The 26,617-nt window shown below is 35.9% G+C and overlaps 2 protein-coding genes across 9 annotated transcripts in view; one reads left to right on the forward strand and one right to left on the reverse strand.

Moving 5' to 3' along the window:
• The window catches only part of CCPG1 (cell cycle progression 1), a 42,468-nt gene extending 40,964 nt beyond the window's left edge, over nt 1-1,504 (forward strand). For 6 of the 7 annotated variants that reach the window (XM_070797503.1, XM_070797507.1, XM_070797502.1 and 3 more), the window contains one exon: nt 307-1,504. In XM_070797503.1, coding sequence (XP_070653604.1) covers nt 307-496 — 190 coding nt within the window. In that variant the 3' untranslated portion in view covers nt 497-1,504. The remainder of the gene's footprint in view (nt 1-306) is intronic. The other variant, XM_070797505.1, reaches the window with a different exon arrangement.
• On the reverse strand, nt 1,077-26,520 carry PIGB (phosphatidylinositol glycan anchor biosynthesis class B). Of its 2 annotated transcripts, XM_070797510.1 has the most exons (13): nt 26,385-26,501; nt 24,418-24,545; nt 23,499-23,631; nt 22,968-23,085; nt 19,434-19,538; nt 17,745-17,875; nt 14,845-14,985; nt 13,512-13,563; nt 8,406-8,617; nt 7,428-7,492; nt 3,933-4,146; nt 1,776-1,956; nt 1,077-1,447 (listed from the first exon to the last, which is right to left on the reverse strand). In XM_070797510.1, the coding sequence occupies exons 3-13, from the start codon at nt 23,507-23,509 to the stop codon at nt 1,310-1,312; spliced, it is 1,368 nt and encodes a 455-aa protein (XP_070653611.1). In that variant the 5' UTR covers nt 23,510-23,631; nt 24,418-24,545; nt 26,385-26,501; the 3' UTR covers nt 1,077-1,309. The 2 variants fall into 2 exon arrangements, with proteins under 2 accessions (XP_070653611.1, XP_070653610.1); XM_070797509.1 differs by lacking the exon at nt 24,418-24,545 and having other exon boundaries at nt 26,385-26,520.
• Between the last annotated feature and the right edge of the window lie 97 nt (nt 26,521-26,617).

Consider the following 26,617-nt stretch of genomic DNA (forward strand, 5'->3'; position numbering starts at 1 on the left):
GGAAAGGAGAAAAAATAATGGAAACACATCTCATTATTTTATTGTCACATTTCTATTTATCTTTTGAGTGTTTCCCCTGTTTGCCAGCACAGTTATGTTTGTCCATTTTTTCTTTCTGTAGGATAAAAGTATAAACTCACTGAAATCTTTTTTATATGGTTATACTAGGATTATATACTTCAGATTCATTTACTATCCTTTTTCAGTGTTCAGATAATAGATTAATGGAGAAAAAACATTAAAATTGTTTCTTGTTTAAATAAATTTAACTCTAACCTGGATGAAAAATGTGTTTACTGCTTTCAGTCGACCAGATAAAAAGCAACGTATGGTAAATATTGAAAGCTCCAGGCATCGAAAACAAGAGCAGAAGCACCCTCAGCCACAACCTTATAAAAGGGAAGGTAAATGGCATAAATATGGTCGCACTAATGGAAGACACATGGCAAACCTTGAAATAGAATTGGGGCAGTTACCTTTTGATCCTAAATATTGACCTTCACAACTAAGTTAAATTAGAAAACTGTAACAGAAACTTGGATGCTTTCTTTACTGTTTGGTGTTGAAACTAAGATGAAATTATCAAGATAACAATGTCTTTTTATCATTTCTAAGTATAGTTTGATGATTTTATATTATTACTCAGAAGTATCAAGCAAAAGCTTACTAACTTGCATTTTCCTGTAGTTTAGTTTTGCTGAATTTTTTTTTTTTTTTGGCACTGAAAATATTCAACTGTAGTTTTATTAAGGAAGCCAAGCATGCAACACATTTTGTGCATGAAATGAGACTTCCTTTCAGTATATGAGCTTAAAGCAAGCTCAAATCATACATGACAAAGTGTAATTAACACTGATATTTGTGTTAAATTTCCAGTAGAGCTTGAAAAAGTACATTGTGATGGAATTTCATCTTTAACATTTTATAACCTTACACTTGCTTCTTGTCTTTTTGTGGGTTCAAGAGCCCGTTGATTTGTGAAGAATTTGCTGCCTTCTTATGAACTTGCTGACTTGTTCTCTTGTGAAATTTCTTGCACATCTGAATACTGTGGAAGAAACAATAAAACTACACCATGAGGAAAACTAAAGGTCTTTATTTAAAATCTGGCATTGCATTAATATATGATTTTATATTGTGATTTTTTTCCCATACATTTCCTCAGTAGTGCTGTTTGGTAAAGCAGTTCATAGTGGTTTTGGCTAGTTCCATGAGTTTTACCCAGTATTTAGTAGCATCTTTCAGCAACATCTGAATATTTCTGCTCATCAATCTCTATTTCTCTAAGATCTAAACATAGTTCAGAATTTCATCTTTGGTTGAGTTTCCCTTTTAACTTCCGTTCATAGACGTATATGTGACTTCCAGTTCGACTCTCCGGAAAGTGAGTGTGGAAGAAAACGGCAGTTCTCTCATAGTTGTTTGAAATTAGGAAAGGACTTATTTCCTAGAAGGAAATAAATGTTTTTAAGCAAATAAAAGCCACCTTTTGTTGAGTACTGTTCATGAATTTAAGAATGACCTATTTGTTCTTCTGCAACTTTTTTCTTAATAAAACAATGCAATTTCATAATAAAATAACTCATGGTAAGTAACACATATTCCTTGGTAGTTCTATAGAACTAGGGCTGATTTTGACCAGGGAAAAGACCAGTTAATAAAATATGTGTTGTAAGGGACCATTAAAAAAAGTGATATTGTAAATTTATCTGAGTGTTTGCTAAACCTGAGATAAAATAAAATACCAAATTATACCTTTTTTCATATTCCCTTACCTCCTCCAAGACGCTGAAGATGATCAAGTGAGTAGGCAGTTGTGAATCATTTTGAAACTCCATATACAACCACTTTAAGGGATTTAGATAAAACATATCTGCTTCAACTAGATAATCAGTTTTTCCAGTCAGGTCTGGGGGACACTGGAGAAATCTCATTGGAAGCGGGTAGTGGACATGGCTATAAAAAGAAAGTTACCATTATAGTTACAAGAAGTTAAAAAAAATTGTGACAGTTTTCAAATTACACTTAAGATACATCATGTTTACATAACAAAATGTGAAATCTGAATCTAAACTGGGTTTCACTTAAGGTGAAGAGGCACATCTTTAATGCAGTTTTCTCAAAAAATGGAGACAAAGATTCTTATACAGTGTAGGTAGCATAACCTCAAGTCCAAAGTAAAGAGTGAAACTCCATGTGAAGGTGGGAAGTCAGTCCGCAGCTTGTGGGACTCAATACTCTCGAACATTAGTAGGTGTTCCAGGCACAGGGGCTTTGGGACCAGGTATGTTACTTGTTAATAAGAGAGTAATATCTGGCAAAGCAGAAAACTCGTCATGAACCCGAAAGGATAAAGAATTCTTTTTTCTTTTCCTCTTTCTGCTCTGAATTCTTAAGCGACAAGTTTTTCCTATTTCTTTTGTTGTTCTTAAATATTTATATAAGTATGATTTAGTAAAAAGAACAACATAGGTTCACGGATCAAAATCCAAATAAGTAACAGTTTTACTGTGGCACTGGAAGATTAGAGTATATGTAGTCTATGGGGTCGCACAGAGTCGGACACGACTGAAGTGACTTAGCAGCAGCAGCAGCAGCAGAAAAGGTGGATTAAGCAGTTACTTGGGACATGCAAAAAGCCATGTTTACAACTTTGCCTCAGAAAAATTAATATAAATATTTGATAGAGGTTTATTTTTATCTATGAAATGTGTACAAAGTAAATTTACACAGGATCTTAATACTTCATGACTTTTACAATTTTGAAGATGAAGGTCTTGCTTCAAGGGGAAAGCAGAAACAATTGAGAAAAGGCTGCCAGCCTTATATTTCAGAGGTAGGTATCATACTTTTGTGTGTGTGTGTGTGTGTGTGTGCGCATGCTCCATTGTGCATTGTTGGAAAAACTAAGATGAGAACTAGGTGAACTATGCAAAGCCTAAGATACCAGTCACTACAACCATGTATGGGAGAGCATCATGGTACCTCTAGGATTCCTGTTCTCTGTGGAGTTACCACTACTGAGAATATGGGGAGAGTGAACATCCCTCTCTCAGCTCTAGTCTTTTTTATATAGACTAGATCCTATCTGCAAGTTAAAGGGCTGTTTGAGGTCTTGCATCCATCTAACTGGCTTTTGCTGGACAATCCCAATTTTCCAAAAAAGCCTATTAATGATTGGCATTAATGATTGAGTTAAGCAGAGTATTCCAAAAGTGTTCAATTACTGTAAAATGATACCAACTTTGATACTGACTGAATGTGCACATGGAAAATTAACTTCAGATTAACTCTAGACAGGTAAAGAATTTTCTAAAGGAAAGCTGTTTTTTTTGTCCTTTTATCCTTATTAGGCAATTGATGTATATAGCTCCCTGAAATACAAGCTTAGTGTCCATGATGTATTTTTAAATGCCCTGCATAATTAAGGCACGTTCACTGTTATTTCCCAGACACACTTAATCCAAGCATTAGAATATCATCTAATTGAATTCCCTAACTTTTACAGGCAAGACAGCTGATACCTAAAGAAAGTAAAAACACTGGTTTAAGACCAGGACAGCAGTCCCCATCAGTAAATCTGGACTTGAATCCTGTGTTCTGAGATCATTTACAAATTATGTAAATATAAGATGTATCACAAAGGTTTGTATTAAGATCAATGATACCTGAATTTTTTTTTTTTTTTTTTACGAAGAGTACCTTTTAAAGGTAGTATAAAATGCTGTATAAGTTTATTTGATCAGAGTATTTAAATGTAAGTTGTTTTGAATATTAAAGTATATTTAAAAGTGGTATATGATTTTCATTGACATAAACAGGAGTTTCAAATGCCTTATAATCATTTGACCAATTAATTTAAATTCAGGAATCTGAAAGGAGTTTTAAAGTAGTTTTTATAGTCATAGCATTTAGTGAACAACTTTTATTACCTGTAATAAGGGGTAGAATGACAAGGCATCATCATAAGTACTGAAGCTGAAGATACATTTGTACTGTTGTAAGAGAGTTCTTGAATATTAGTCATGACATCAAGAGTACCTCGTTGATGAACTAAACCAGTATAGAGGGCAAGGAGCATATTTGATAAAAACAGAAAACTTAGAGCTGGTTTCTTCCATGTTTTCAAGTTGTTTAGCGAGTATCCTATATAAAGATAGACACATTGAATGGTAACACTGGTAATTTTTTTTCTTATAGCTAAGTGAATATTAATTGCAAATATAATCTTTAATGGAAGTGTACTACAAGCTGAAATGCTGTCATGGAAAAACATGTAATAAGCATTGGGTCATGTTTGTAATTTCTCTTGACTATTCACTGTCATTGTCCAGTATCATCCAGGTCTTGACCTTTTTCTAGAAAAAGGAATTGACCTATAGGGAATCCAGATTTGAATTCTAGCTTTGGCATTAGTTTCCCCATCCACAACAGTACCTTTTTCAAATATTAGGGGGAAATGTGTGTACAGCGCCAGTCCTGGTACATCGTTGATAAATATATAGAACTTGCTTTTATTCCATTTACTTATCTCTTTTATCTCCCAAGCACTAGTGACAGATTGTGTACATACAAGTCTCAGTAATTCTGGAGGAAATGTAACTATGTATTATTCTTAGAAAAATATACCAGTAGGCTCCTGGGAGATTTTCAGTGGTCAGTTTGTGAGTGGTGGCATGGATCTGTTTCTGGAAGTAGATTTATGTTTGTTTGTTTCTTTCACTGTTGTGTTGGGCAATCTGGAGATGCTGAAAATTAAGAGGGTGTAAGTGATGCCTCTGAGCATGGTCATTGGAGGGAGGGTACGGGAACCAGTTCTGTAACACTGGTTATCTGACTTTTGAAACAGCACAAGTGTGGTTTGGCTAAAAAGATTAGAATATGGAAAAACAAAGTGGCCTAATCAGAGACAAGCAGGTCTGCAATGGCCACTGTAGTAAAAACAGATTAAGCAAAAACCCAGCCCAGAACTGGAAACAGCTCAAATGACAAGTTCACTCTAAGAATTTCAGCATTATTAGACTAGTGACACCTTTCTTCTCCAGGTAAGGAAACTGAGGTACAAGGTTATACAGTTCACTAAGGATCAAAGCCAACATTCTGATCTAGAATTAAGGTGTTTTGGGTGGGATTGGGGAAAGTTCAAATTAGGCAAGACAAGTTACTGTAGATTGAAAAAAACAGCTGTAGTTATTTCTCTTCCTGTGTCTTGTCCCCACACTAGCCTGAAGTTTGTCCTCTTAATTTAGCTTGGCTTTGTGACTTGGTTTGACTAAAAGAATGTGGTAGAAGTGGCAGTGTGCCGGTTCCATGCTTGGGCCTCCCTTGGATCCCTGCCTACACCCAGCTTGTTCAGCACCAGATAGCCTGCTGGAGAATGAGAGCCCCCAACAGAGGTGAGGTACCCTGACCAATAGCCAGCTGAATCCCAAGTGTGCGACAGCCCAGCCTAGTTCAGCAGAGCTGCCTACCTCCTCCGCAGCTGATTATATTTGCATAAGTGAGCTCAGTGGAGAACTACCCACCTGAGCTGTCAATTTGTAAATAATTGTAAGCCACTGAGTGTTGAGGTGACTTGTTACACTGCAATCGCCAATAGAATTGTCATGTATATATAAAATCAGGTTAATATGGGTCACATAAGAATAGAGTAAAAACAGATTTGAGGTACAATATAACTCAAGATTTCAAGTGGCTAGAAAAGAAAATTGGGCCAGAAAACTGTGCCATTTAAAACATCTGGAACTCCAAGGAGACTGTTGTCTGAAATCATTCTTGAACATCCAGACTTTGGTCTAGGTGAACTCACTACTTAACTAGTCTTGTTGTTGGAACTCGGCCTAACAGTTCTAATTCTTAGTGAAAGTACAAGTCTCCAAGGAATCAGAATTTTTGGCTCACTCAGGAACCTTAGGTACACGTGTCTGAGGGAAAAGCTCACATCCTGTGAGAAGATCAGGGGTTTTTCTAGGTCTCTGTCCTTGAAGGATCTGAATGGACACAAGATGGAAGAAAAGCAGATTCTTTTCATTAGAAAGGTGTCTCTACAACCCACATGAACATTTTATCTCAGTGTTTGGGACTGGAAACAGGTTACCAAGACCCTCCCACTTAAAGATTCACTCTCTTGGAATGGGAATGAGGATTTAGACAACTCAGTCTTTAAAACACTCTATTAAAGACACAGAGCAGAGAAATAGAATGGTGGAAAAAACAGATTATAAAAATGAAATGTAACCAAGTTCCTAAATTAACGAAACCAAAATGTGCACAGAAATATTTGTCCTCTGGTAGCATCTGGCAGTGTTCACCTGGGTGAAAAGTAAACAATTGTAACTAACTCAAGTGGTTGTTAAAAAGAAAAAAACTAAATCTGAATAGTATTTTATGAACAGAATTGTTCTCTTAAATGATCCCACTATTCTAAAGACTTGCCAAGTAGCTCTTAGACTTTTATATTTTTGTGTCTGCATCTGTAGATGAAGTATGACTATATAAAGATATTATATGACACTTTCATTTTAGTACTTTAGATATTTCAAATATATAGATATGTGTGTTTGTGTCTAAAGAGAGTACATACAGCTGAGATATGGGAGATGATATTTATACTTGACCAAAGAAGGCTACTTAATGAATTTGGAGGGTTTTCTGTTTGTTTTTTAAGTAAAAAGTTTGATACCATTAATGCCCTCATTTTTATGAGCCTCCAGGTCCAGTTTGATTATCATTTCTTCCTTCCATAGTCCAGTGATTTTTCTTTTTTTAGTGATTAATATTTGAAGCAAGCCAACAAATCATTCTGAATTAAACTTTAAGTTAATAAAGTTTCAATTCATAAATTTTCCAAACCAACATAAAAATTCATATTTTCCAGAGCTTAGTAATATAAAACTTTTAGAAGTCACATGTAAAAAACTTACTGCAAAGACCTAGTGGAGATACGGAGAAAGGTGGCAAATGAAACCAGAGGTGTGAATCACGTTAAAAACTGCATATGCGTTGGGACTGAGTCTTGAAAGGATAAATGTATATAAAGCATTAAAAACTAGTTTCAACATTAATTTTCCATTTGTGGAATGTAAAACTTGTAGTTTAACCATAAATTTAAATTAGCTATTCTGAAATAGACGTATTACTTTTTAGTGAAAGATTTCTAACAGCCAGAAGGACCACCATCAAAAGGTGCTATAGATGCTGGATCCTTATATTTTTATCTCACTTTACAGGACACAGGAAAAAGGGCATTTAGGGAAGAAAATGGATATTTTGGCTACAGAAAGGGAAAGCTGCAGTAATATAATCAATTTGTAATTAAGGAGCAATCCTTACTTAGCCTAGTAGAAAATAATATTTTAGAGTTTAATAAGCATTGATTGTCCTTGGTTTATTATTGTTTTTTTTCTCTATTTTACAAAAATACTTACCACAGAACACCATACAAAATGGTAAAACTGGATAGATAAACCTGAATTCTTTGTGGCTCAACATGCTATAATAAAAAGAAGATATTCAAAGAAGATATTATTTTCTCATATTAAATGATACTTTAAGAAATTAATGTATTTAAAATGAATATAATTAACATGATCTGTTTTTGTAATTATGAGACTGAATTTCATGCTTCAGGAATCAGTCTATTTTTCAGTTATATGGTGGTGATGATGTGTTAAAAGTAATGCCAACAGTTGATGTCAAAGTGAAATTCTAAAGTACAACTGCATTCTAAAAAAAGGGATTTCTGTTACCAACGCAAGTAATATTACTCAAATTTCAAATAGAAATGTACATTTTCATTTAGAATTACAGTACTTAAAATTGTGGTTTCTGTTTTTTAAAAGCAAATACAATTTTCAACCTCTTAAAATTGAATATAATATTATTAAGCAAACTATATGTATCAGAAGGGCTTCCCTGGTGGCTCAGACTGTAAAGAATCTGCCTGCAATGCAGGAGACTTGGGTTTGATCCCTGGGTTGGGAAGATCTGGAGAATGTATTAAAAGTATTCAGATGGTCTGAGCATCAGCATTTGTTTGATATTTAAACGCTAAGTCGTGTCCGACTCTTTCCAACCCTATGAATTGCAGCCCACCAGGCTCCTCTGTCCATAGGATTTCCTAGGCAAGAACACTGGAGTGGGTTGCCATTTCTTTCTCCAAGGGATCTTCCCGACCCAGGGATTGAACCCACGTCTCTTGTGTTACAGGCGGATTCTTTACCACTGAGTCACCAGGGAAGCCCTGAGAACCAGCATAATCACTGCATTTTCAATCTGCTAAATGATCCCCACTAACAAATCATAAGAATTAATGAACCTGCAAAAGATAAATAGTTTACCTTTCAAAGAATTTAATTTCTTGGTAACATTTAAAAAATGAACTATTTGAACAAATAAAATCTTACCTATAAACTAGCAGTGTCCATAGCACAGTCACCAAAAATATCCTGTACCTCTTTGGGGCCAGAAAGCAGCCATGAATAAAGAAGGGTAAGTGAGTACCCAGGACAGCTGGAAATCCTTGACTGAAGTACCAGTGCCATGGATGAGAACCATAAAATGATCCCAAATCCTGTAGCACATTGAATTTCAAAAAATTGTATTGAACCAGAGTCCACTGGGATAGTTGAAGGAAAAAGAAATAGAAATGTGTTAATGCCAAGTATGGGTTTTTGGCCTTAGGGAATTTGGCATAATCATGAAATTAAATCAGAATGAAGTCTGAATACTAGGTAGTTTACATTGATAATTTTGAATATGTAATAATTCTTTTTTATACTGTTATGGTTTATAATAGTATACTGAATACAGTTCCCTGTGCTATATAATAGAATCTTGTTTATCCATTGTCCATATAATAATTTGCATCTAATCGTAAACTTCCAATCCAACCCTCCCTCCACCCTCTTCCCCTTGGCAACCACAAGCCTGTTCTCTTATGTTCCTGAGTCTGTTTTTGTTTCACAGATAGGTTCATCTGTGTCCTATTTTATAGATTCCACATATAAATGATAATGGTATTTGTCTTTATCTGACTGACTTCATTTAGTATGATCATCTCTTGTTGCATCCATGTTGCTGCACATGGCATTATTTCAGTCTTTTTTATGGCTGAGTAGTATTCTGTTGTATGTTTATCCATTTATCTGTCAATGGATATTTACATTGTTTCCATGTTTTGTCTATTGTGAATAATGCTGCTATGAACATAATGGTGCCAGTATCTTTTTAGATTTAAGTTTTGTCTCGATATGTGGAAAAAGCCCCAGGAGTGGGATTGCTGGATCACATGGTAATTCTGTTTTTCATTTTCTGAGGAACCTTCATACTGTTTTCCATAGTGGCTGTACCATAAGCTTACATTCCCACCAAAGGTGTAAGAGGGTTCCCTTTTCTCCACATTCTCTCATGCATTTGTTAATTGTAGTTTTTAATGATGGCCATTCTGACCAGTGTGAACTGGTATCTCACTATAATTTTGATTTGCATTTTTCTAATAGTGACGATGAACATCTTTTCATGTACCTATTGGCCATTGTATTTCTTCTTTGGAGAAATGTCTGTTTAGGTTTTCTGCCCACTTTTCGATTGGGTTGTTTGTTTTTCTGTTGTTGAGTTATATGAACTGTTGGCATATTCTGGAAATTAAGTCCCTTGTTGGTTGTATCATTTGCAAATATTTTCTCCTGTTCAAGTTGTCTTTTTGTTTCTTTTTTATGGTTTCTTTTTGGGTATTTTTCTTTTTTAAAAAATTTATTTTAATTGGAGTCTAATTACTTTACAATATTGTAGTGGTTTTTGCCATACATTGACATGAATCAGCCATGGGTGTACATGTGTTCCCCATCCCCATTTGTTTATAATTTGTTTTTATTTCTGTTGCCTTGGGAGACTGACCTAAGAAAACATTGGCATCATTTATATCAGAGAATATTTTGCTTATGATCTCTTTTAGGGAGTTTTATGGTGTCATGTCTTATGTTTAAGCAGCCATTTTGAGTTTATTTTTGTGTATGGTGAGACAGGGTATTCTAACTTCATCAATTTATAGGTAACTGTCCAACTTTCCTATTACCAGTTGCTGAAGAGACTGTCTTTTTTTCCATTGTATATTATTACCTCCTTTTTCAAAGATTAATTGACTGTAGGTGTGTGGGTTTATTTCTGGGCTCTCTATTCACTTCCATTGATCCATATATCCATTTTTGTGCCAGTACCATGCCGATTTGTTACTGTAACTTTGTAGTATTGTCTGAAGTCTGGGAGGGTTATGCCTCCTACTTTGTTCTTTTTCTGAAGGATTGCTTTAGCAATTCAGAGTCTCTTACAGTTCCATATAAATTTTAGGATTGTTCTAGTTCTGTGAAAAATGTCATGAGTAATTTGATAGGAGCAGTCACATTAAATCTGTAGATTCTCTGGGTAATACGGCCATTTTAACAATATAAATTCTTTCAATGCAAGTGCATGGGATATCTTTTCTATTTCTTTGAATCATCTTAAGTTTCGTTTGTTAATGTTTTATAGTTCTCAGTATATAAGCCTTTCACCTCCCTGGTCAGGTTTGTTCCTAAGTATTTTGAGTGGTGTGATTTTGAAAGGTATTATTTTTTTTACATTCCCTTTCTGATATTTCATTGTTAGTGTAAATAAATGCAAAGGATTTATGTATGATAATTTTGTATCCTGCTACCTTGCTGAGTTCATTTATAAGTTTAGTAGTTTATGTGTGGAGTCTTCAGGGTTTTCTATAGATGGTATCATGTTACCTGCTATAATGACAGTTTTGCCTCTTCCTTTCCAATTTGGATACCTTTTATTTCTTTTATTATCTGACTGCTATGGCTAGGACTTCCAGTACTGTGTTGAGTAGAAGAGGTGAGAGTAGGCATCCTTATCTTCTTCTAGATTTTAGTGGGAAGGCTTTCATCTTTTCACCATTGGGTATTAAATTGGCTATGGGTTTGTCATGCATGTGTGCTCAGTCACTCAAGTCATGTCTGACTCTGCAACCCCATGGACTGTAGCCTGCCACGCTCCTCGACCCATGGGATTTTCCCCAGGCAAGAATACTGGAGTGAGTTGCCATTTCTTCCTCCAAGGGGATCTTCCTGACCCAGGTATTGAACCCACGTCTCTTGTGTCTCCTGCATTGGCAATCATATTCTTCACCATTGAGCCACTTGGGAAGCCCATGGGTTTGTCTTAAATAGCTTTTATTATGTTGAGATATATTCCTTCTATACCCACTTTGGCAAGAGTTTTTTTATCATGAATGTTGAGTTATGGCAATGCTTTTTCTGCATCTAGTGAGATCATGTGGCTTCTGTCTTCTGCTTATGTGTCGTATCACATTGATTTGCCTATGTTGACCCATCCTTGTGAACCTGGGATGAATCCCACTTGGTCGTGGTATACAATCTTTTCTGTGTGTCTTTGGATTTGGTTTGCTAATATTTTGTTGAGAATTTTTGCATCAATATTCATCAAAAGTATTGGCCTGTAATTTTCTCTTTTGGTGATATCTTTGTCTAGTTTTGCTTCTTAGAATGTCTTTGGGAGTGATCCTGATCAGTATAAGCTCTTCACATGTTTGGTAGAATTTGCCTGTGAAGCCATCTGGTCCTGGACTTCTGTTTGTAGTGAGTCTGTTTACAGATTCTATTTCTCCTCTAGTGATTGAAAGAGCACAATTCAAGAAGAAGTGAATCAATTTCTTCTTGATTCAGTTTTGGTGGACTGAATGTTTCTAGAAACTTGTCCATTTCTTCTAGATTGTCAGATTTGTTGGCATATAGTTGTTCATAGTATTATGTTGCTTTGTATTTATATAGTATCAGTTGTTAACATTTCCTTTTTCATTTCTTAATTTATTGGGTCCTCTGTCTTTTCTTCTTGATGAGCCTGGCCAGAGGTTTGTCAATCTTGTTTATTACCCTTTCAGAGAACCAGCTCTTGGTTTTACTGATTTTTTTCATCTCTTAATTTTCTCTCTGATCTTTATTATTTCCTTCTTTCTGCTGACTTCTGGTTTTGTTTTTCTTTTTCTAACTCTTTTTACGTGGTAAGTTTAGGTTGTTCATTTTAAAATTTCTTTGTTTTTTGAGGAAAGCCTGTATCACTATGAACTTCTAAGAACTGCTTCTGCTGCGTCCGATTGATTTTTGTATGGTTCTCTTTTCATTATCATTTATAATAACAGTGAAATCATTTATTAACTTTTTAAAAGTATTAATGTGTTCTTTGCAAAACACTAGGTTTTTGAGATTCAAGAGAGTATAATTGTTTATGCCCATTTTGACAGTGTAGCATGTAGACATAAAGAATTAATGAAAATAATTTTTATATGTTTGGTACCCATATTAAAAATTTTACTGTAGTACCATCTTATGGCATCACACATTACCTATTAAGATAAAGCAATGAAAACACTGCACTTTGAATTACAGCATAACAGCATAAAGTAGGTAATAACAATAGCAGCTAACATTAAGTGCTCACTTTTGCCATGCAGTGTTGTAAGTATTTTACATGTGTTATCTCATTTAATCCTCCAACCTTAAGAGACAAGTACCACAATTATTTCCAGATAAGGAAACTGGCAAGAATAACTGGTCCAAGATCTTACATCTTAATACACTAGGCTTTAGACAATAGCATCTGATTCCAGACCTATAAGTGACTTAAAAACAGGGAACTAAAAATCAACCAGAGGCTGTTACCAATTAAACTTATTACCATTATTATTAGATTAAACCTATATTGATGCTTTTGAACTATGGTGTTGGAGAAGACTCTTGAGAGTCCCTTGGACCGCAAGGAGATCGAACCAGTCCGTTCTAAAGGAGATCAGTCCTGGGTGTTCTTTAGAAGGAATGATGCTAAAGCTGAAACTCCAATTCTTTGGCCACCTGATGCAAAGAGTTGACTCACTGGAAAAGACTCTGATGCTGGGAGGGGTTGGGGGCAGGAGGAAAAGGGGACAACAGAGGATGAGATGGCTGGATGGCATCACTGACTCGATGGACATGAGTTTGGGTGAACTCCGAAAGTTGGTGATGGACAGGGAGGCCTGGCGTGCTGCAATTCATGGGGTTGTAAAGAGTCGGACACGACTGAGCGACTGAACTGAACTGAACCGATACTAAATCTATTACCAATAAGATTAAACCAGATGCTTAAAGAATATTCTGGTTAAAATGAATTCTGAATAATTGAAGTTAACTAAAATCATTTAAAAGTTAACCTTTATTGTTACAAACCTGACAATAGTACTTTAAATGGATTTCTTAGAACTTCAATTAATACACAATTCTGTTATATGGAAAGTACAGCAAAGTGAACCAAAGGCATATGCTACTAGCTTTTCCCTAATATATCCCATATCATTAAAAAAATGGTTTGCCTATGTTTGTAAATACTCATGGATTAAAAAGTAAGGCTGAGTTTTTAGTGTAATAAAGTGACTATATTAAAGTAACTTAAAAAAAAAAAAGGTTAATTTTACTTACTTGACCAAAAAAAATACGATCAATTATCAGAGACAAACTCAAAGTGACAAATCTGAAAAACAAAACAGAATGGTGACTAACACTTTGAACCTACTGAAAATCCAGCAATGGCATATGACTTAGTGGCATATAGCATCAAAAGCCACTTTAAAAATGCTTCAAAAGTTTCTCCAGCTGAATATGGATTTACACGTTTTGAAAGATATTTCATTGAAAAAAGCTGTATTTAAACTTTTTAAAAGTAATAAATTCTGTATTACCTATTGCTGCATAATGAATTACCACCAAATGTTTTGGCAACCTAAAACTATGAGCATTTATTATCTCACAGCTTCTGTGGGTTAAGAATCCAGGCAGAGCTTAGCTGGGTATCTCTGACTCAAGATCTCATAACTTTTTAGGATATTGACTGGGTCTGTAGTTTCAGCTGAAGGTTCTCATGATTTTTCCCTACAGCATGCATTGTCACTTCTCAAGTTTTTCACACATAAATTAATCATAGTTTTTAGCTGTCTCCCCGAACTGGAATGTATAATTCATGAAGGAATGGACTTTGTTTTGTTAAATTGCTGTATCTCTAGCATCTGGAACAGCACCTAGCACATATCAGGATTAAATATTTGCTGAATGAATGCTTTACAATCAAAACAGTTAATAAATCTGAGAAATGACAATAGTGGCAACTTAGCCACCATGTGATTTTGTCCTTTTTTAATAGCTACCAGAAATAGCCTGTACAGAGTGAATACTAATATATTAAAAAGATCACTCTTTTAAGTGTCAAAGTGCATTCATTCCTTCAATGAATAATTATTTTGTATATTCCACTAGGTACCTGGTATAATTCTGATCCTAGGAGCTCAAAATATAGTTAGAGAACCTGGGCTTCAATCCCATTTTCATCATAGCAACCCAGTGACACTGGCTAGTTTAATTTCATCAAGCCCTCCATTTTCTGTATCACAAAGTAAAAACACACCTACATTGCCTAGATCCAAGAATTGTGAAATCAGGTAATATGTGAATATATATTGTATGGTTATCATAAAACCCGATACAAACGTGAAGGAATCAAATATCCTTAAAATATATTTGAAAAATATTTAAGAAATAAAGCATAGGAAAGTTCTAATTTAGAAAAACTCCCAGGATCATTTAAGCAAATTAAAATACTCAGAATCACAACTAAAAATATAAAATTGGAAATACTATGTTTCCTTGGTCTGATAATTCTCAGTGATATTAGAAGATATACCTGACTAAAAAGATGTAAAATCTTGTTCATAATCTTTAATTTATTAAAATTAATATGATGGATTGTAGCCATACTTACCCTACAGGTAAAAACTGATGCAGAATAAGATCAAGCTTTCTCTGTTCTTGCCAGAAATGTCTGAACAGCAAAGGTATCCATGGAATAACAGCTGTGGGACGGATTATGAAGGCAAGTGCCACCAGGGATGAGTACTTCACACTATACGTAAGGAAAAGGTATTATTAAGACAACTTGGAAGTGAGTTCAGAGGTTATCTATTTACTCTGTGGTATTATATATATTTATTTTTTTAATTAGAGCATTTTCTTTTTGGTATAAATAGCTATCTGAACATGGGGAACTTACCTGAACTTTATGGTTCTTAATTTTTCTTGTTCATAAAAAAGAGGTAGTATGTAAGGTCTTTTCCAGCTTTACTTAATATTCTAGTATTTCCAAGTAAGAAGTTATTCTAATCTTAATGTTAGTTTTATTTACTGAGAGATATATTAACTTTTAACCATAAAACTCTGTCAAATCCTTTTCTGGTGGAAGTGTCTCCTACCAAAATAAAAGACAGTCACACATTTTCTAAGGGAGAAAAAAAAAAAAACTCTTTTAAAGAACCATTGGGATTATTTAGGCAATGTTGGGCTTCTGGGCACATGTGGTTTTGTTCAGAAAGTAGGCTTGTAGTTTTGCCCATCTGAAAGATACATATATCTGTGTATACATATATAGATACACACCTGATTTTAAAAAAGCTTACTGTAAAAACCTATATGATCATGGATAGAAATGTGGGTTTTTACTATTAGGACCTCTTTCAATAAATAGTTGAAGGAGAGCACCTAATAATTTAATCATCAAGGCGACAGACAGTGGCAAAAGAACTTTATGGTACTATGATATACCTATTGACTAATAAGTAACTATAAAGAAATGTCCAATGTTGGTGAAGATGTAATAGGGATTTCAAGTTCAAATTCTTATGGAGACCAGGTAAGTAATAAAAATTTGCATGGAACCTCCAATAGTGTCATGAAGGAAGCTTGGCCCAGAATGTTGCCAGGCCTTACATTTTTTCAAGAGAAACTAGAAATCAAGATTTTAGGTAAGATCTCCCAATTTAAAAAATTTGCCAAGTAGTTAAGGTAAAGAACAAAAACACTGAGCAGGTGAAATAAAACACCGCTGGCTTGGTCTGAACTTGTAGTCAGCCTAATTGCAAATTCTGCCATAGTGAAACTACCTAGAGGATGCCCAAATGTATCTAGTCCTACCTAACCTCACTCCAAATTTTCCAACTTGGATTTCTTACTCCTTTCTGAATATTTCTACATAATTCTTACTGGAATTTAAAATCAAAGTATATGAAATAAACCCCTTAACTTTCTCACAAACCTGTTTAGTGTCTAGTATTTAACAGTATCACTCATTTTCTGTCTAAAAATTTGGAGTCACCTTAAATCCCAACTTTTCATCCCATACATCCACTTTCCTTCTCATTGCCATGATTTTACATCAAGTCTTCTCACTTGCCTAAAATCTTCTCATAGTTGTGTCTCCTGCTTGGAATCTTTTCATAGTCATTATTTCTAATTTTGCAGAAATATTTCTTAATATCATTGTCACAGTCAATACTTACTCAACACTTACTGTGTAATAGGACACACTGTCTACAGATTCTCATTTAATTCTTGAAAGTGGCTCTATTCTCATTTGATAGAAATCAATGTTTATACATCCTCATCTATAGGTAACGAAAGTGAATGCCTATTCTAGCAGTCAAGAGTCTTAATGCAGAAATGATGTTATTTGGTTTGATCCTCAACAACCTTGTATATAAGGAAGAATGGATACTAGCTTCTTAACTAGATTCCCAGATTTTCTAGCTTTCTCCCTTTTAATATATCCTCAGTATTGCTACTAGGAGAGAATTCTAAATCAGGTTTAATTGTGTCATGCTTCTCAAAGCTACTGGTACCCTGCTACTTATAAAATCTGAATTCTGGAGAAGGGCAAAATGCCATGATAGCCTCATTCCTCTCTTCTCCCACACATTAGCTCCTCCAGACAACCTGCCCAGAATACAGTGAAACCCTATTCTGATGTTCCTTTTTCTTAGTATTTTATACCAATTTATATAAACCCAAACCATGTCCATGTATTTTCTATTTGCCATTCACGATCTACTCTGTTCTTCACCTGCCCAGGGTGTAGGGAGGGTGACCTATTGGACTGTATCAGTGGGCTGCCTTGCTCTTTGGCTTCTCTTTGACTGGAGGGCAGAAGAGTCAGTGTATGTTATTCACCCTGCTCTTACCTTGCTTGGATAAAGGCTGGCTGTACCCCTCTATTGTTGGGGTCCTCTCTAAAAGAGTTCTAGGGATTTCAGTAACAGTTTCCTCTCCTTACTCCCTGAGGCCAAAGGATAACAGAAACTTCTGTGTGACTAGCCCTCAGGTACTATGCTATGCTATGCTAAGTCACTTCAGTCGTGTCCGACTCTGTGTGACCCCTAGATGGCAGCCCACCAGGCTCCCCCATCCCTGGGATTCTCCAGGCAAGAACACTGGAGTGGGTTGCCATTGCCTTCTCCAGTGCATGAAAGTGAAAGGTGAAAGTGAAGGCGCTCAGTCGTGTCCAACTCTTAGCGACCCCATGGACTGCAGCCTACCAGGCTCCTCCATCCATGGGATTTTCCAGGCAAGAGTACTGGAGTGGGGTGCCATCGCTTTCTCTGTCAGATACTATGGTATCCCCTTCCTAGCTTTTCTAAACATTGTTTATACCTTTGTAAACAGTCCTTTTATTAAACTCTCTTTCCTGCTGTAATCAACTCTGAATTTGTGGTTCTGATAGCCTTCATGAATACTGGGGGAGTCCACTGGATATTGCAATATATTAATAATTTAAGATTTTTCAAAACCATGCTTTAGAGTTTTGTACATAATTTTAACAGTACTGTAACTCACCTGTTCATAGACTTTGAACCTTCCAAAGGATAGTAGAAAAGTGCAATTATAGTGAGAACAGTTTCCATGGTGTTTGTAAGAGTTCTGGTACAGCAATACCACGTGAACCAAGAGCATAACTGGCAAAAAAACTAAGAACAATTATAAGCAAATATATATGGAGTAGGAAATGGAAAAGCTTAGTATTATCTTCTAAGGAAAATAGCAAGCAAGTCTAATGTTAAAAATGGGCATGCCCAAACGTTTTTAAGAAGTTATATCAAACACATGTCTATGATAATCAGATCTATATTTGTTAAAGTTAAGTTTATTCTTTCAGGTACATTTCATTTGATTTAAATCTCACTTCACACTAATAAAAGATATAAAAAAATGCAGATTCCTTGACGGCAGAGTTTAAAGACTGAAATTCATAGCTAGAATTTAATAATCGGTATTACTCAAATTGTAGTATATTACTGACATTTTCTTGATATTTTTATTGACCTGGTTTGGAATGTCCTGTTTCCTGATGGGAAATTGAAGACCACACACACACATAAAGTGACTTATCAGGAAAAAGCATTAAATTCTAATTTGGAAATTGACTAAATTAATAAACTACTTTTAGGTAGAACATGCAAACAGAAGCATCATTAAGTCTGAAAAACAAATGCCTTTAAAAGAAACTTCTTAGTTGCTTCAAGGATGTTAAAACATGTCATACCAGCTTCCTATCTCTTCCAATACAGACTTTAAAACATGTTCCCAATTAACTTCTTGTGAAGTTAAAGGCTCTTCCTGAACTAGACGATCATAGTACTGCCACTTTGGAGGAAGGATTTTAAAGGTATTATGTCTCTGATGTTTTAGGTTCAGCCTTGGGCAGTGTATATAAGCACAAATTAAAGAGACCGACTTAATCCTTGAAGGACTCGATTGCTAAAGTAATCTGTCTTTAATGCAAATCAACAACACTATCTGCAGAAATGTCATATTAATAATAATGTTAATAAATTAACACTAAATTGTATTTCAGAAATGTGTTGGTAAATTGGTTATCTGGAATTTGAAATATATTTGCCAACAGAAATATAAAAAAGGTAATATTTCTAAGTTGGCTTATATAAGCTTACTTAATTGATAACTCTTTTTAGGATAGTTTAACTGGGAAAATCATTCAGGATTTGAATGGGAGATTGAGAATCTCCTCACTGTGAAGTAAGTCAAATAACAAAAGACAATCTTCTGTACTTTTTCCATTATTCTAGCCAAAAGTGAAAGAGTGCATCAGTGAGAAGAGAATTCTTAGGCCTGAGTTGCAGGTAGTTGGAGGAATAGTGAAAGGATTGTAAACAGCTGAGGTAGTCCATGTGGTAGGCAATAGTTTAGAACTGTTCCTACTGAATATTATGGCAAGTGAGACAAGGACTGAGCCGAGTCATGGTGCTTCCCAAGGCTGTGTCCTAGGCTTCGGCCTCTCTAGGGTTGCAGGGCACCAATGGTTTCTGCCACGTAGGGCTCATTCAGAAGGAGACAGCATGTCCACTTGCATCTTACTGTTCTGAATTATGGAAGTGCCTTTGTAAAGTTGTACAAGTTATCTTCTGAAACTGCCTTGGGAAAATCAGTCATGTTGACTGCCCTGTTCACGTGCTTCACGCTCACAGAAATGAAGGAAATAGATTTTCTAACGTGTTTTAAACTTACCACCCATCGTGCTACTTGCTGATTTTCTAGTTGCTTCATTAATGAGTAAAGCCTCAAGTCTGCTATAGCAGACAGAAGTGCTTGGGCAAGTCTAGGAATCCAAATCTTCATTAGTTAAAAAAAAAGATATTAAAAACATCTGGTTAGTTCACACTTTAAAACCATAAGAAATCAACAAGCTTATCCAACATTGATTGAAAGCCATTCTTAGTTTTAAAAAAAGATGCATTGTTCTGTTCTTCTGCAAAAATACCTGTTTTTCTACAAAAAAAACTGCATTAATTTTCATGGAAATACCAAAAGATAGCTTTATTTTTCCCGTTCTCTCTATAATATATGTATTACAATACTATTAATTTTAAGTAGCCAGCAGCCCATTTCATTGTGTGAAGGCTGTAGTTTAGAAGCACATTTAGTTGTTTTCATTAGCAAAACAGTAGGTAATTTTAAATGAAACATTTACAATACTGTGGGCTAAGTATCATACTAAGTACTTCATGTATATCAGCTCATTCAGTCCTTCTATCAATCCTATGAGACAGGATTATAAATGAGAAAACAGGGACAGAGAGGTTAAGTGATATCCGCAAAACTGCAGAGCTAGTTAGTGTGGAGGTCAGGGTTCAAACCCGTCTGCCTGATTCCAAAGCTCTTAGCTACTAAACTACATTGCTTTGCTATCCTGCAATATCAGTAATGTGAGTTGCTTCTTTTTTTGTAGTCTATTATTATAGAAATATGGTTTTCAGATATTAAAGAAGAATAAAAAGAAAGTAAATGTATTATAACAATTACAGTTAATGATTCTATATCATACGTTAATATCTTTGAGTTTTAAAATGTGTCACAGTTATCATTAACAAACTAAACACTTGCTGGTAGATCACAACTTAATTTTAGTTTGTTCAGAAGATGTGTTTCTAAAAATTTACATGGAAATCTGTATTTTATTGCATCAAACTTCACTAATTTTACGTTATAATTAGAGCTGCTTTACTTTCAATTGTCAGTGATTTCTAACACTTTAGCTTTATGTCCTTTATCAGTACTCTGTAAGTATATGTTTAAATCATAACGGTACATTGTACTTCATAATTCCACTTAAACTGTGCCCGTAATATACAGTAAAAGGCACCTCTGTACTCACCTTCTGTTTGCCCTGCAAAAGAATCTATCAGCCTCCTCCTCACTTCCCAGGTCTGCAAATACTTCATGTGAAAAGTTAATTTCGCTACAAACTTGATATGAGCTGAGTGTTGAGGTAGCCACTAAAACACTAAAAGAATTCTTGTGCACTGAGATAAGTATAGTTATTTATGAACTTAATGAGCCACTATATTCTGAGCTACTTGCCCTAGCTTTCACTATTGTGTTCAGTTTCAAGACCCACATTTTAAGATTAGACATTAATAAATTACAAGATGATTATGAGGTTTTAAGACTGGAGATGTTTATCCTGGATAAATAGGACTTTTTGAAGTGTTATGTAAAAATCTTGAATTTAAAAGTAGATAGATTTTAGCTGAACACGAAAATAAATGGAGTTGTAAATTTCTGGTTGTTAGCAGTCTCTCCAGACTTTATCATAATTTTCCAGGTTATAATAAGGCCTTGACAAGAATTAAAGTGTTACACATGGCTGCTGGAGAATAAAAACTAGTGTGATGGAGTAAAGAGAAGATGGAATGTGACAGGAGTGAACCCTGAAGATTAGGCCTTTGTTGGTAGCTTACCATTCTATATTCCTGTTCTTTAAGATCCTGACCCTTCCTTTCCTGAAGCTCCAGGAGCTGGATGTCTGTGTGCCATCTTCTGACTGTTCAAAACCCCCACTATGGTACACTGCTCCCACCGCAACAGGTCTCCCTTCTTATTCCTCTTCTCACAATATTCCAAGCCAGTGCTCTCCAGTATAAATACAATGTGAGCCATATACTGAATTTTAAATCTTATAGTAGTCAAAAAGTGAAAAATGTCAAAACAGGTAAAATGAACCTCAATACTTTTATTTAACTCATTATATCTAAAATATTTCAACATTTAATCAATGTAAAAATTACAGAAATATTTTATATTCTTCTTTTGCTCTAGTTCTTTGACATTTGGTATGGATTTTACACTAAGAGCACGTCTCAATTTGGACTAGCCACATTTCTAGCATTTCCAGTCTTGAGTAGCCACATGTGAGTGGTGGCTTCTGTATTGAACAGCAGAGCTCTAAGCCATCCTTAATTCTGTCCACATACCTTATGAAGTTTAGAGAGAAGTTATCTGGAAAGAGCACTGGACTGTGAATAAGTAGACATAGGATCTACTTTTAGCTTTTAATATGCAGTGACTTTGGTCTGTTTTCTTCATCACTTCTCTGACAACCTTCTGGTTTCAAAATTATATAATCTATTTTAAAATAATCAAGATGAGAGTATGATGACTGACAGAATCATAATGGTTCTCTGTTCAAGTTCTATCTTGAAGACTCCTTCATTCATAATCTAACCTATTTTCTGGGATAGTATATACATTTGCCTAGGCAAATATGAATATCCTGCATATCTAGAAGCTAGTGGGTAGTCGTGAGAGATGAAAAAACAATTCACAGTTCCTAACTTCTACATGTGTTAATGGGAGAAACAACTCCTACTGCTCTCAATTTTCCTTCCCTGTGATATTCTCAAATGAAGCATCAATTTCACCAATATGGTCTTTGTTTTTCACTAATGGGTAATTAGGTATCATTGTAAAGGGGAGGGTACAATACAGCCTTTAAAAAAAAGAGAACTAAACCAAACTCCACAACCTCGGTGTCTTTCCAGGCTTCAAAAAACCTTTCAGGATTTGGGCTGCCTTTAGAATTCTGGGCCACTTCCCGAACAGAAAATGGGAAAGGGCCAAACTGTTGAGTCCAACTTGATGATAGCTTAAAGGATGTTGATAATGAGGTTAGAAAAACTTCTGCAACGTTAGTTCTTCTTTTGTATCTTTTCTTGGCCACTGACCCCAGAAATTCATTATCTTGGAATTACAACCCTGCTCACTCTTGATGGTTAATTACTACACACCACAATGACTGTACATATCAATATATTTTTGTCAAGTTAATTTGCCTAATTTTTAATTTCAGCACTAAATCCTGAGTAGGTTTATATGTATTTAGTTTTCATAGGCTCACATAACATGGCTTTATGTTTACAAGTTAAAAAAATAAGATATATCACTTTCTTAAGTGATTCTTTTATGAAGGAAATTTACTTTTAAAGTACAAATAATATATAGTCATTCTGAACATCTGTATATCTTAATAGAATTTCTCACAGCAGAACACTAATGCTTAACGTTTTTAGCACATATTGAACGCTTACACATCACCGTGTGTCTTTGAACCCTGGGCTTCCCAGATACAGAGTTCAGCAACAGTATTTTAAAAACAAACTTGCATAAATAATAATCATTAACATTTAATATTAATATACATTAACCTTAAAAAAAGGATGAAATCTGTTAATGACTATTTTGATTACTTTTATTTAAACTTACCAGCAAATGAACACTGTCTTTCCCCAAAAGATGCAGAATCTTGTAAATGCTTGCAAAGATTAAGGGGTAAGTATAACCCCTCAATCTTTCTGTCCATTCCCAGGTCAAATAACCATAATTAGTAATATTAAGGACTAATGTTAAGTAGCATTGAAACAGAACCTCTTTTCATTTCTACATATAAAACATTTTTCAGCAAAGAAGCTTAAATAAAAACATAGTATTTTATACAGGGTATTGGAAATAAAAATGTAGTTGGCTAACTAAACAATTTCTTCAAAGCAGGAATGTTTTTTACTTCATCTATATCCTCCACATTACTGAGCACTGTGGGAATATATACCAAAGGCTTAGTACATTAACACCAAAGAAAGTACAGAAGAAATATTAGCCTAAAATAATGGCACACTTTTATAGGTTAAAATTACTCGGAGAAGATATGGAAAATTGATTGAAAACATGTCAGAGCTGACACAGTTTCTGAGATGAATACACATTTCTAGTCCAGGAATAGAAAACTACAAAGGATATTTGAAAACCATACGATGTGCAACTTCAAGAGACTGCCAGTATTCATCTGGAACAAAACTTGTCTGGACTAAAAAGCAGTTACATATTCGTAATGCTATGATAAACAAGACCAGATAAATGTTTTCACCAAGATCTGAAAAAAATGAACAAACAGGTAATTGTAGCACAAGAGTCAGGCAACTTCCACTTGGAGAACAAAAATCTGCTCTGATGGGCCCCTTGCTCAGGCTCTGTTAAAGTGCAGTAGTGAATTCCAGCCCCTCCACACTACTCAAAAGCAGACCTGTGTGGGAGGTTAGGCAAAGCGCCATAGCCTTATCAATGGGGGATTACCACTCCTTTCATTTAACAAATCAAATATTAAGATACATTTTGAAAAAGAGATTGGGTTAACTAAGGCCTTAAGCTAATACATGTGTATATAATGAAAGAAACCAGCTAACAAATTACTAACTTCGGAAGCAACATTTTGTATATGTGCATATGCTGGCATATAAAATGGTCCTTTGTACACTTTAAATAGTCCTTATTGATGCTTTTGTATGCTAGGCACTGAATTCATTCCTTTACATGCACTATGTCATTTAGTCCTCATTGCTAGGGGGAAGGTAGCATTAGCCCTATTTTATAGGAGAAAACTGAGGCTCAGAAGTTAAACTGCCTTCTCCCAAGTTAGAAAGGTTGTAAAACAGGATTGAAAACCAGGTCTGTATGTTGACTCCAGTCCTCTTAACCACAAATGGACATCTTACACACTACAGATTTTTTAAATGTGAATTTAGTTGCCAACACTTAAAAATCAGATTTTATGTTAACATCTGTATTGTAGCATATCAAAACTCCTTAAGATCTGGCAACATAGAGCTCAACTGGCAAACAACTGGCTGGTACTGAAATATAGGGTCCTTTGACTTCTTACTTGTATTTAGCCTTGCCTCTTCTGTCTCCTGGCAACTTGAGTTTGCAGCCTGCCTCTGATCCACTGTGAGTCTTTTACTATCATTCTGGGTTCCTGCACTTTCATTCCTTACTCTTCAGGAACATTTCCTTTTTTAAAATTGGAGGGTAATTAAAATATTGTGATGGTTTTGCCATGCATCAACATGAACTGGCCACAGGTATAACATGTGTCCCCTCCCTCCCTCCCTAACTCCCCACCCCCACCCCATCCCTCCAGGTTGTCACAGAGCGCTGCCTTTGAGTGCCCCATGTCATACTCAGACTCCATTGGCTATTATTTTACATAGGTAACATACATGTTTCAATGCTACTCGCGCAAATCATCCCACCCTCTCCTTCTCTGGGTCCAAAATGTCTGTTCTTTATGTCTGTGCCTATGCTTCCCTGCACACTGGCACCATCTTTCTAGATTCCATCGTTCAGTTGTCAACATACACATGAACTAATATATGACATTTGTCTTTCATACTTCACTCTGACAGGGTCTAGGCTCATACACCTCATTAGAACTGACTCAAATGCATTCCTTTTTAGAGCTGAGTAATATTCCATTGTGTATGTGTACTATTTTCCAATGGACAACTAGGTTGCTTCCATGTAATAGCTATTGTAAATAGTGCAGCAATGAACATTGGGGTACTTTTTCAATTCAAGACAACGTGTATTTTTCAATTCTGGTTTCCTCAGAGTATATGCCCAGTAGTGAGATTTCTGGGTTGTATGGTAGTTTTATCCCTAGTTTTTTAAGGAGTCTCCATACTGTTCTCCATTGGTGGTATCAGTTTGCATTCCCACCAACAGTGTAAGAAAGTTCCCTTTTCTTCACACCCTCTCCAGCATTTATTGTTTGTAAACTTTTTGATGATGGCCATTCTGACTGGTGTGAGATGATACCTCATTGTGGTTTTGATTTGCATTTCTCTAATGAGCAATGTTCTGCATCTTTTCATGTGTTTCTTAGCCATCTGTATGTCGTCTTTGGAGAAATGTATGTTCATGTCTTCTGTCCACTTTTTGATTGGGTTGTTTGTTTTTCTGGTATTGAGCTGCATGGGCTACTTATATATTTTGAAGATTCTTTGTCAGTTTAATTTGTTATCTTCTCCCATTCTGAGTGTTGTCTTTTCACCTTGCTTATAGTTTTCTTAGTAGTGCAAAAGCTTTTAAGTTTAATTAGGGCCCACTGGTTTATTTTTGTTTTTATTTCCATTACACTAGGTGAGTCATAGAGGATCCTGCTGTGATTTAGGTCAAAGAATGCAGGAATACATTTTAAATGTTCTCACTGGTGCATTCAACACCACGTAGTGCCCCTTGTGAACTTTAATCTTTCAGAAACAAACCTCCCTACTGGACTGTATCTGCTGTCCGAAAACCTTGTTCTCTCCTTTTCTCCTCTTTGTGGCCTTAGGCAGAAAAAACTGTACTCAGAACTGGCCCTTAAATAACAGCCTTCGGCACATACAAGGCACGCAGTATATAATGAATGAATGAGGAACCTATCTACAAACCCACTCCGACAGATCAGAATCCCACTTGCTGGGGTCGAGACCAAAGAAAAGGCGGAGGGGCCAGCAGGAAAAAGCAATGTGGCGGGGGGTCAGACCTGGTTCCACTCCAGGAATCAGCCCTCCGTCGATACGAAACTTTGGGAACACTGGGTCAGGGTGGCCACTCCCTCGCTGACTTGGGATGGCCACATCATGCTTATTCACTTCACATGGCTGCGGAAAGCTGGCACAAAACAATGCAGAATACAGTGCCCTGCAAGAGACGGGGATCTAGAATCCCATCTCCAGCGCAACGCAATTTCTTGGCGCATCACGCCCCCCCAACTCCCGGCCTCCCAGTAGATGGAGCCCTCGTTCAGGGTCGCCGATTTCCCGCCATCACCACCCAGCTCGGCGTCCACACCCCCTCACTCACCCCCACAGCGCCCGGTGCTCTTCTGCGGGCTGAGATACAAGGTGGACTTTCTCGTTCGCAGCTTCGTCTTCTCATGAGAGCGGTTCTGGAGACCGCGGAAAAAGAGGCCGCCGCCTCCGCCGTCGTCTCGCTCCATTCTGCATCAGCTTTGAGGTCCACTGGGGACCGCCAGCAGCCAGCGTCCCCAGCAATGGATGGCTGGAGCGGCGCTCGTTGCTCTTCCGCCCACTAAG

Source organism: Bos indicus, chromosome 10, assembly GCF_029378745.1.
Source record: "Bos indicus isolate NIAB-ARS_2022 breed Sahiwal x Tharparkar chromosome 10, NIAB-ARS_B.indTharparkar_mat_pri_1.0, whole genome shotgun sequence".
Lineage (NCBI taxonomy): Eukaryota > Metazoa > Chordata > Mammalia > Artiodactyla > Bovidae > Bos > Bos indicus.

Coding starts and splice junctions, on each gene's coding strand:
- PIGB (XM_070797509.1), bottom strand. CDS start 26,520: ATGGAGCGAGACGACGGCGGAGGCGGCGGCCTCTTTTTCCGCGGTCTC. Junction 17,876..19,433: donor AGCAAGTAGCACGATGGGTG/GTAAGTTTAAAA, acceptor AATTGTTCTTAG/TTTTTTTGCCAGTTATGCTC. Junction 4,147..7,427: donor ATTTTGTATGGTGTTCTGTG/GTAAGTATTTTT, acceptor ATCTTTATATAG/GATACTCGCTAAACAACTTG.